Below are 11879 nucleotides of genomic sequence, written 5' to 3' on the forward strand. Positions count from 1 at the left end.
ATCCGATTTTACAGATCGATCCATACAAAACGAAAAGTATATATATGCATCCTAGGTTCTGTAAGCCAGATTATAGGCAATGGCGCATGCGCTTTAGAGAGCACCAATTTCATTCGGTTTAGCTGGTGGAAGTTACACACGTATAACGCTTCCAACAGTTTTATCTTTTAGCCACTGGTGGGGAGCTATCTGACTAAGTGAATTGTTTAAGATTTAAAAAGTAAAGAGTATTCAATGTTATTTTCAGGGCCGGATTTACCAATCCAGGGGCCCTGGGCACAAATTCGGTGGGGGTCCCCCCTTTAAGAGTAGGCAAATTTGATGATTTAGGAAATTTACACAAAATACTGTACTTTCAATTAGATTTGAACTAGGAAGTTGTAAATTTCATTTAAAAATACGGTTATTGTAAACATACATATATTTTATTGTGTAAAACTAATTATTTTAATTTAACTGAAAAATACCTATGTGAAATTTTTTTCCGAAATTTTCCGATGTTTAATAGGTTTTTTTCCGGGTTTGGTTTTCTCTGCCTGTTGCCCTCATGATTAGGCCACACTAGGCTGTCGCGGTAATAGAAAAAAAATTATGTTTAAACATAATTTTTTTTTAGTTTTGTGGAGGCCCCTATTTTGTGGGGGCCCTGGGCACAGGCCCCAAATGCCCCTATGTAAATCCGGCCCTGGTTATTTTTATGTACGTTTTATTGCAAAGTTATATTTAATTACAGTATAATTAAAAGAAAATTATAATTATATTGACAGATTTTCAGACAAAATCTTTAGAATTTTTATCACTTTTAGATGTTTTTCATAATATTAAAATTATTAACAATTTTTCCGAGCGTGTTTTAATTCTTTAAATGAAGTAAATTTTATGGGAAATTTTTTGATTTATCTAAATCACGTTGCGAATCGCAATATTTATATTCGTGTCCGGACTATATTGACAAGTAACTCTTAGACATAAAACGTATTATAATTAATGACGATTCGAACAAAGACGTACTAAAAGAATTATATGATTTAATATCGTTAATATTTACGGTAGCATCTACCGGAGGATCTGTCGACCACGGAGAGAATTCGTACATTGGCCAGGAACACTGGGTCGGAGGAAAAATTGTCGTCGCTAGCGTTGCTTTCGATAGAAAAAGAGCTTTTAAATACGTCGATGGAGTCGACGACCGGCGACTTTTATGATAAAGTAATTAACGACTTTGCGGAAGCCGACAAAGTAAGTTGGAAGATTGGTTTAAGTTGTTTACAAACCAATAAAAATGAAAAGTTAAACCAATTAATAGAAGGGTTCCTAATCTTTTTTGTGTATTGTCCCTATTTAAAAAAGTATTTTTTCTGTCCACTCATTCAATGTTAACAGACGGGCAAAAATGTTCGGTAAACAAATTCTGGAAAATTTTCATAGTGATCCAAGATCTTTTACTGGACTCCCAAATTACTGGTAAAGATGATTTTGAAATTCCTTTCATTACTCTTGGGGTTTTGGAACGATAAACAAGCAGTGGTTTTAATTTAAAGTCTCCATTAGCGTTACCACCCAGTAGAAGTGTTAAACGATCTTTTGTATCTTTAAATCCTGATGCTCGCTTTTCTTCACGGGATAAAAATGTACGTTTTGGCATTCTCTTACAGAAAAGGCCCGTTTCATCAACATTGAAAACTAATTCAGGAGGATAATTCCCTCGTTCAATGATTGCTCTTAATGTTGCTGGAAATACTGCAGCTGCTTTTGTATCTCCACTTGCGGCTTCTCCAGTAACCTGTATGTTATGAAGATTGTTTTTGTTTTTAAATCGATTAAACCACCCACGACTAGCTTAGAAATTTTCACTCGTGTCGCCTTTTTTGTTCTGAATATGGTGGTTTAAAATTTTTCTCGCTTTTTCCATTATAATTGCTGACTTAATGGCATATTGCGTTCAACTTCATCGTCAATCCAGATGGAAAGTCGTTTTTCCATTTTCTCAAACACATTGCTTCTGGTACGGGTAATTTTTGTTGCCAAAGTCGTTGTGGTTGTAGTTGCTGATGATACGATTTTTTCTTTATTTTTTAAAATTGTCCGTATTGTTGAAGTTGACAAATTTAATGCAGTGCCGATATCAGATTGCCGTTCACCCGCATCTAATCGTCCGAGCACCTGCATTTTAGTTTCCAACGAAATGCTTTTTCTTGTCGCTTTACTTTCTTTTTCTTTGAAATCACCCATTGCATAAACTAAAACAATGCCGTATTCATCACAATAAAATAAAATATGTTTATATCTTTATACACACAATAAAGTTGATGACCGAGCATAAATCAACTGTGACGCAGCGAACGTGCGTTCGGGGAATCCCCACGCGGGGAATACCGCGTAATACCGAAACAGCGTTAAGCGGGGTCTTACTGTATATATATCAAACAGTAACTGAAGTATTAAATTAATAACGATAAATAATACTAAGATGTATGAATTGCATTACTTGTAACATTCACGTGTGAAAGTATTTAGTGTCGACGTGGACTTCTTTACAAAATGTACGTGGTCTGTTTGCTCGCCTTTATGTAAAAAATGCATTTTAACAATGTGTTGCAAAAGCTAATTAAGTGTTGTACTTTCTTTACCTTCTGAAATTCTATATATTTTAAGGTATTATTGTAATTATTAAAATCATCAGAAAAATGTAACAATATTAGCCGGCTTAATCAGTTATTTATCTAACCATCCAAAAGGGGTTTTTTGGACTAATAAACAAATTGTTATGTCCTTCTAATCCGACTGTTTGCTAGAGTTGAAGAATTACTCAGAAGCAATTTTAATTTCCAGATGTTTTATTTACATTTGTAAATATTTGTTTATTTACAATAATATTTGACATAATTTGTTTATTAGTCCAAAAACTCCCTCTAGATGGTTAGATAAATATTAAAATCGTATTCTTCTGTTAGTTTTAATGAAGAAGAAACCGAGGTAGAAGAATGTAAAATGAAGTTAAAAACCGCAACGTTAGAATATTGCATCTGTATTTTGAATTAGTTTAATATGAGATTATTATCGTTTCTTCGCAGTTTTAACAACGTAAAATCATAAATAAAAAATGAAAAGTTTATAAAAAAATTATACTATAAATATCGGTCTAAACTTTAATTTTGATGTATTTATAAGAAAATCCAACAGGTAGGTTTCGGCATAGGTATACATTAAAGCATATAAATTAGGCTGTTAATGTATGATACGTCCGTAATACGAATATTATTGTTATTACTTACAATTATAATTTAATGAAATTGAATAAAAGTGCAATATTTTATTTTAATCCTTAGATCTGTTTGATTTTTTGAGATGGTACATTTATTTATGTAGATTTCACATCACTCTTTATAATTTCTTATTCTAAAACTGAAGAGATAACATCAAATTAACACTATCCGAATCAAACACTAATAAATTTCTACTGAATACAAAATAAACACAGTACTTCAATCCTCAATTTCGTCATATCGAAGTTACCATTTGAATTTTGCCACGGATTGTCAACGAATTACATGACAGTATGGTCAGGTTGTAGGAAACAAAGATCCTGTTCGTGTATGTAAAAAATCCTTCGTACACTTAAAAAAATCTTTCGTTACAAATTCAGAAGCCAGTAGGGAAAATTAATGTGCAAGACATTATCAAGCTCTTTACGTAGAAAATCGTTTAATTTAAAATGTATTAGCAAATTAATAAAAGTACCGAAGTATGTTATTACAACCGTTAACAAAGGCTGACACTATACGAGTGGAGTCTTATAAATTATCCAACAAACTGTTCTTTCAACTTCAAACCAACTGCATCATTGTCGACCGTTGCTCTCTTTGTTAAAGATGCACGTCCGCAAGAAGTTTTTTAAAATTTTGACACCATTCCACTGGTTGCAACGGTTCGTAAAACTGTCTCGTAACATATTAGCATCATTAATTTAGCCAAAATCAAGTTCTGCAGAGTTGCATTTCCTTTTTCGAGGATTAAGTACGACCACACCTTTGAAAGCGAACGGGAGAAGCGGTTCGGAGATGATGACGTCACATATTGGCATTAAACTCATCTCACAGAAGAGTAAATTATCGCTCTGCACGGAAGTAAAAACAAAACGATTTGATTACGACGTTTACTATTAGCAAAGAAAAACTTTTGCTATTAGGATTACTTCATAAAAAAAAACAACAAAAAATCCAGCAACGAGTTGCTTAACTTTTCCGGCGACATTTAAAATTTTGGTGGCGCCATCTGTTACGATATTTTATTAAATAACTTTTTAAATATTTTTAATTATTATAAAATGGCAAAAAACTTAATTTTGAGGGTAAGGTATGATTTTATAAAAATTGTAAATGCTTATAACGAATGAAATCGTCATTAAGTCCTATTCCTCTGGAGATACGATAAGTGACCCCTCTATCTCCCCATCCTCTCGACCTTTAATCGCCAAAATAGCATTAATCCCCTTTAGAAGCTACTACCATTTAGCATGGTAGTAGCTTCTATATAAAGGTTGGAAAATCAGATAGAGAATCAAAAACTACTAGTAGAAGCCCGACTAGAATGTCAGATAAATATGTATGTATTGTTATAATCGTATTCCGCGCCGTATAAAAATAATTTTATGGAGATTGGCTAAGTTATAAGAAAATATTCCGCAAAAAATTCCCGAAAGAAAAATGTCTGAAGTCAACACAAGTGGGGCCTCCCAATTCAAATCTGCCTGGGGTCCACGAAGTTATAATGCGCCACTGACGAATGAAACACATAGGACACGCGGCTGCGCTGCGATAATAGAAAAACATTTACACAAGTTTTTAAAATGATTTTAGTAATTTAAAATATTTATTTTTGTTTGGCTTCTAAGCCCATTATTGGTTATTAATTAATAAACCGAATAATTGAAATTTCACAAAATTAATAATATAATCTGATAATTATACAATTGTATAATAATAAAATTATATTTTATCATTAACCGACAATTTGTTTTATTCATTTTTTGAATATTTTCAAATTAAGACGTTCGAATTATTCTTCTAACGACATTTTCCAATTGGATTCGTTGTTTTGAATTCTAAGCCGCAAATCGGAAAAAGTAAAAATGGAATTTGTAATTAAAAGGGCCAAAAGAAGAATAGAGGAAGGTAAAAATACATATATTTATTTAAAACTAATTAAAACTTTTATTTATTATCATAGTTTGTTTCATCTTGTGCCGTACGAAAGCCTCTCTAACATCTCGTTCTCTTGCCCTCTTCTTCTATTCTTTTCGTGCAAATTTTATAATTTTAATATATTTTTAAATAAATACTTTCCGTTATTTCATTAGCTGACGAAAAAGAAGACGTCGTCGGAAAGATATCAAACTTAAGGGCACTTCCGAAGACGCGAAATAACATATGGAAGAGCGACAAACTCTCTCCTTCGGTCAGCCGCGAGGTATCTTCTGTATCTGCCGATATCAGATATACAGAAATCAACAGAGACAAGGTAGCTGCAAGACCAAAGGATGTTAATTTGCAGAACATTTTCCCACCGAGACCGGGATTCGGGTGCGCTGGCAAGAGGATAAACGTCATAAGTAACTTTTTCGAAATGAAAATAGGCCAGACTTACGTGTACCATTACGACGTGGATATTTTCCCTCTGAAAAAGTACAAGGAACAATCCGTCGGTTGCAAAAGATACAACTGCCTCAACACCAAAGAAAACAGAAAAGTCATCGACAACCTTTTGTCGACTTTTCAACTGTTTCGGGAATATCCCGTCGCTTTCGACGGAAAGAAGAATTTGTTCAGTTGTAATCTAATGCCCATCGAAGAAGAGAAGACGTTCTTCGTATCGCTAAAGAGCAACAACAGAACGTGCGATTACAACGTAGTTTTAAAACCCGTTTGTAAAGATAAAATGGCTATTCCCAGGATCGATCTAAAACCTCTTCGTGGAAAAAGTCTCGGGAACTCCGAAGAGGCCGTTATGGCCGTGGATACCATCATGCGCCACGGGCCCGCAAAATCTCTGGTACCTATCGGAAGATCGTTCTTCTCTTCGTCCAGCGATAAAGAAACAATTTCCTTAGGAGCGGGTCGAGAAATCTGGTTCGGTTACCATCAGAGCGTTCGCATAGCTCAATGGAAACCCATGCTGAACGTCGACATATCGGCTACCACCTTCTACAAAAGCGGACCTTTGATAAAGTTCGTCGAAGAAGTCCTAAATGCCGACGTCCAACAGCGCAGGGGACTCGACGATCGTCAGATAAAAACACTTCGAAGGGAGTTGAAGTCTCTGAAAATTGCGGTAAACCATCTGCAACACAAAAAGACGTACAAGATTAACGACGTCACCAGCGAACCCGCCAGATACGTCTGCTTCATTTGGCAACGAGAAAATTCGCCGCGTCAGATCTCCGTTGCGGATTACTTCGACAGACAATACGGAGAACTTCGATACCCGCACCTTCCGTGCGTCTGTGTGGGAAACACCAGAAAATACTCCTATTTACCCCTCGAAGTTTGCGAAGTTTGTCCGGGCCAACACTGCGGTAAAAAGATGGACGATAAGCAAGTGGCGGAGATGATACGAAAAACTGCCAGACCCCCACAAAATCGATTTAAAGACATCATCAAAGCCGTTAAACAGACTTGTCAAGAAAACCAGGAACTTAACCGGAAATTCCGCATCGACGTAAATAATCAACCGGTGCGTGTAGATGGACGAGTGTTAATGCCGCCGGCGATCGTATATAGTAAATCCGAAGAAATTCTTCCGGAAAACGGCGCTTGGGATATCAGAGACAAGAATTTCTATCGTTCCGTCGACGTAGAATGGTGGGCGTTTGTCAGCATGTCCTCGAATGTCTGTAAGGAAGCGGACATGTTAAATTTTGCTCGGATGATGTGTCAAGGTGGAAGGAAGTTTGGCATGATTCTTAACAAACCGTACTACCTGAGAGAGTATTCCCCGGCCAACTATTCCGTAGAGAGAACTCTGAGAAGTATAATATCTTCGTGTCCCAGAATTCAATTAATTATGGTCGTTCTCCCTTCTCGAGGAGGAGGAAGTCTCTACGCCGAAATTAAAGAAATGGCGGAAATAAGGATGGGACTAATCACCCAATGCGTTAAAGACGTTAATATTTCCGGCAAAAGATGTAACGCCCAGTTGATCTGCAATCTGTGCCAAAAAATAAACGCCAAATTGGGTGGAGTCAACAACATCCTCTCGCCGGAGGTCGTTCCCAAGATTTTCCATAAACCGGTCATCGTCATCGGTGCCGATTGCACCCATCCTTCGCCACACGATAAAATCAAATCGTCGATCGCCGCTTTGGTGGGAAGTTTGGACAGTTATCCGAGCAGATACGCCGCCACCGTCAGCGTGCAGACCAACGGCAAGAAGAACAGAATGGAGATCATCGAGAACATGAAAGACATGATGAAAGACTTATTGGTCTCGTTCTATCGAAGCACCGGAGGAAAAAAACCCGAAAAAATCATATTTTACAGAGACGGATTGAGCGAAGGCGAATTTTCTAAAGCGGTAAACAAGGAATTGATGCTGATGCGAGATGCCTGCGCAGAAATGAATTCTTCGGAAGTCTACCAACCGCCCATCACTTTCGTGGTGGTGGGCAAACGACACCACACTCGTTTCGTGCCAGAAAATGTGGAAGACGGAGTGGGAAAACACAGCAACATCCCCCCGGGCACGACCGTGGATACGACCATCGTCCATCCCACCCAATTCGATTTTTACATCTGTAGCCACGCCGGCATCCAGGGCACCAGCAGACCCGCCCATTACACCGTGCTGTGGGACGATAACAATTTTACGGCCGACGAGTTGCAAACCCTGTCGTATTACTTGTGCCACACTTACGTCAGGTGCACTCGAAGCATTTCCGTCCCGTGCCCCGTTATGTACGCGCATCTGGCGGCCTACCGTGCCAAACAGCATCTGTTGGCCAGATGGGAGGATGGAGGCAGGAACGACGATTCCAATTCTTGTCTCGATTTTTCGAACGAACAACTGTTGGACAACAGCTTCAAGTATGCTGTCGAAGTCGATGGCAATATTACAAATACTATGTATTTCGTTTGAAAATTCAGTTTATCTGAATATTTTGAAATTTTTGATGATTTATTAGAATATTACGGAACTATCCCCAAAATTCTTTGAAAAATAAAGAAATGTTAATATTAAGGTTGTATTTAATAAACTGGGACACCCAAAATCGAGCAACACCAGAAAATTTTCAGGCCTCGATTCTCATCACGCGACACCCCGCAGTGGGCCTGAAATAAGGTCCTCTTAGTGCCCAAAGGGAAAAAATTTAAAAATTATAGATATATTTACATAAATTAAATACCTGTGTTAACTACTTCATAAGACATACAGAGTGGGTAAAAAGTGACTAGGCGTTAAGCAATCTCTGTAATTTTTGTGATAATAATGCAATCTTAATAAAATTTATCTATGTACGTATATCAGCCAATGGAATTATATAATTTTTGCGTCGGTAGATTGGACAATAAGCGAGAGAGGTCTCACGTGCAATGGCAAGAAAGATGTCCGACCACTCTTCCGTGTCGGAGCCAGCGCAGATTGCTGCCCGCTACGAGGTGTGGAAATTGCTAGTTGCCGTGCGAAGACGGTGGCGTGCGGTGATGGATGTCATGCGGAAACAATCGTAAATTGTCATCAGAAGCTAATGACCAAAGGTTCGGTCGCGCACTCACAGAGAAGCGGCCGTTCACACATCACGATCTTCGGGCGCTTGAGGAAGTTGGGGATGGTAGTAATGCTTATATTAAATTTTAAAGACGTGTTTATATTAATATTTAATAAGGTAGAATAGTTTAATAATTTTCATCTATTTGCTGTGGAAGTATAGAAATTACAGCGATTTATCAATGCCTAGTTACTTTCCAGCCATTCTAGATATTGAATGTCCGTAACAATATTTAGTTATTTATATTTATTCCAACAAATCAGAAAATATCATTTTATTTTTACATAACTGTACATTATATTACAATAACTACAATATGACGTAAATATTGAGATATAAAAGTAGAAATATTTGAATATGTTCACCAAGTTGGGGTCGATAATTATGAAGAGTCCTCCATTAAATTTCAGAAAAAATCTGTAAATGTAAATTTGAAATAATTTTGTTTGTTATTAACCAATCACTTAGTGTTTTTACTGTGAAAATCAGTTCTTTAACATCGGGAATCATTCTTTAATTATCCTATAACAATAATGCAGCAGAAAATATTCCTGGTTTATTGATTTTTCTGGTTATCTGCAGCATCTTCCTCGATAAAGGACTGTACTATAATCACTGGTATTAATCCCTGTGTTCTGACCGAATTACTTTTACTCTCTTTATGATTTAAATTCATTTGGCTCTCTCCGATGTCTTCTTTGGATTGGGCCAAATTTCCCGAAGACGGTTGATTAATCGTTACGGGTGTCATCAACACATTCGTAGGCCTGTTTACGTTTGCATCCGAGTCAAAACCTCTATGGTTTTTTATATTCGAATCCGTACCTAAATTCCTCTCGTTAACTTGAGATGGAAGGAATTGGTTTCTTCCCGAATTACGAAAATTTTCGGAAATTTTAGAATCATCCGACTGTACTTGTATTCTTCCATTGACTCTGATGATCCCTCGAGGTGCGTAACTTTCGGTTAAGAGCTTCTCTCCATTTATGTTATCGTTTGAAAAAGGTGCTCTTGTGTTAGAGAAATGGTGAGGTTTCGGTGGTTCCTCTCTATTGTTAGGTAAATAGGCATTCGAATTTTCGTAGGGTTTAATTTTCCTCTCTTCGACCGCTCCTCTGTATTGTACACCAAACTGCATCGGTTTCCAATTGTTATCTGCAGGGTGACTTTCGGGAATGTATCTTTGAGTGTAACCTATTACTTTTTCTTCAGAAGCAATAAATTTAGAATTTTCTTCGGGTTTTACGGGCCTCTGTTGACTAGCCGAATTTCCTAAATTAACGGGTTGGATGTTAGTATTTTGATTTCCTTGAACTGGAAGGTTTAACGGTCGTTGTTGAACTTGGATATTTTTTCTTACAAGAAACCCTTCGTTTCCGTTATATTTATTGAACTTTACGTTTACATTTTTATCTTGAATTATAAAAGGGGGTGATTTATTTCTGTTATCCCCCTTAGAATGACCACTTTCGTCAAAATATCTTCCTTGATTATTGGTGTTCTGCCTTATGTTTGCAATGGCGGTTTCTTCTCTACTTCCGCCATTTTGGAAATTATTTTGGGATTCTTTTCCCGAAATCGGAATTCTTAGATAACCGTCGTGAATTGGTTTTCTTCTTTCGTCGATATTAACGTTAAAATTTTCGGTCGGTTTATCGATAGAAGCAACAAGAAAACCTCTTTCGGGAGTGTTTCTAGGTGGATATTCGTTAAATCTTCCTCCTATGTTTCTGTTATTTGCATTCTGATTTCCTTCTCTAAAGTTTCTTGGGTGATGTTGGAAGTTTTGTTGTTGCTCTTGGCGGTTAAAATTCTGGTAAAATGTTCCAGGTTTTCTTTCGGCCGCTTGTACGGGTTCGGGATTATTAAATATATCTTGTTGTTCTGTTAAAATATGAACGATGGCCGGTTCTCTGGTATTTATATTATACTTTTGTTCGTTTCTAAATCCCGTTTGAATCACCGGTCGAGCAAATCCTGCATTTAAATTGTCAAATTGTGGTGAGTTTTGTTTTTGTACACCTCTTTCAAATTTTTTCGTATCGTCTACTTGAAAGTTTTCTTGGTTTGCTCCTCTGTAAATATTTCCCGACTGCACGAATACTCCGTAATTATCGTTATTATCGGGAGGATTTTTAATTTCTTCGTTTTCGCTATTTGGAGAGGAAGTATTTGGATTTAGAAAGCTTTCTCCGTCTTGAAAATCATTTTGGTTGGATGTTCCTTCGTTTAATCTCTCGTCATATTCTTCACTCGTGTTACTTTTTCCTTTGTATATGATTTCTGCTTTTCCATCACCCGCTTTAAGCGATACAAACGGCAATAAAACTATTTTGACTTGTCCTTTCGATGGTTTCGATAACTTCCAGACTTGTAGAGAAGGAGTTATCAGGAAACCGAATAACAGAAAGATCGTTATAGCCTGAAAAAATAAATCATATCATTAAAATATTAAAATAAAACTTCAATAAATTTAAAACTGAGGGATGAAATAACTAAAGGAAGTATCGTTATGGACATATTTCCAAATTTAACTTTCTCTTCTTTCAGCTCTGTCCAGATAAAATATCGAAAAAGCTTACTATACAGAGATATTACGGAATTCTGTATATTCTGTAAGCTTAAATACATTTTCTACAAATTATTTTTCTATAAAATATCTCTTTTAGAAACAAAAAAACTACAGTGCTCGATTTGCTTTCTCTTAATTACTTAACGAATTTGTCACGTCTTCTACAATTTAATAAAAGTAAATTATAATATATATATTAAAGACATAAGAATTTTATAGTGGAAAAATACGTGTATACTCACTGTCTTCATGTCGTTGTATCGTTGAAGACACGAAGCGCGCATTATCTTTTCTTTTATACGATTTCTCTAAGAGTTATGCAAAGTAGCGGGTCAAAGGTCGATTACAATTATAGATCCCAACGAAACCTTACCGACAACAAAAGCTCAACGTCCTTAGAATGAAATTGGGTCAAAGAAAGGCAAGTGACCTAAAGTTTTCCACGCTTTTCTCTCCTCGTTTTACTTTTGAACTTCGACTTTTTATTTTTCTAAATGTCGACGTTCAATTACGTTTAATTAATTAACATTTACATAATTGTAT

The 11879-nt window shown here is 36.4% G+C and overlaps 2 protein-coding genes across 2 annotated transcripts; one reads left to right on the forward strand and one right to left on the reverse strand.

Annotated features, from left to right (window-relative positions):
- Positions 1-5043: 5043 nt before the first annotated feature.
- On the forward strand, positions 5044-8133 carry LOC136974185 (protein argonaute-2-like). The gene is made up of 2 exons (XM_067268989.1): positions 5044-5174; positions 5360-8133. The coding sequence occupies exons 1-2, from the start codon at positions 5132-5134 to the stop codon at positions 8131-8133; spliced, it is 2817 nt and encodes a 938-aa protein (XP_067125090.1). The 5' UTR covers positions 5044-5131.
- A 1187-nt stretch (positions 8134-9320) lies between these two features.
- On the reverse strand, positions 9321-11620 carry LOC136974186 (homeobox protein 2-like). Its single transcript, XM_067268990.1, has 2 exons — positions 11579-11620; positions 9321-11186 (listed from the first exon to the last, which is right to left on the reverse strand). Exons 1-2 carry the CDS (start codon positions 11618-11620, stop codon positions 9321-9323), a joined length of 1908 nt encoding a protein of 635 aa, XP_067125091.1.
- Between the last annotated feature and the right edge of the window lie 259 nt (positions 11621-11879).

This window comes from Centruroides vittatus, unplaced genomic scaffold (assembly GCF_030686945.1).
Source record: "Centruroides vittatus isolate TY-2023 unplaced genomic scaffold, ASM3068694v2 contig_345, whole genome shotgun sequence".
Classification (NCBI taxonomy): domain Eukaryota; kingdom Metazoa; phylum Arthropoda; class Arachnida; order Scorpiones; family Buthidae; genus Centruroides; species Centruroides vittatus.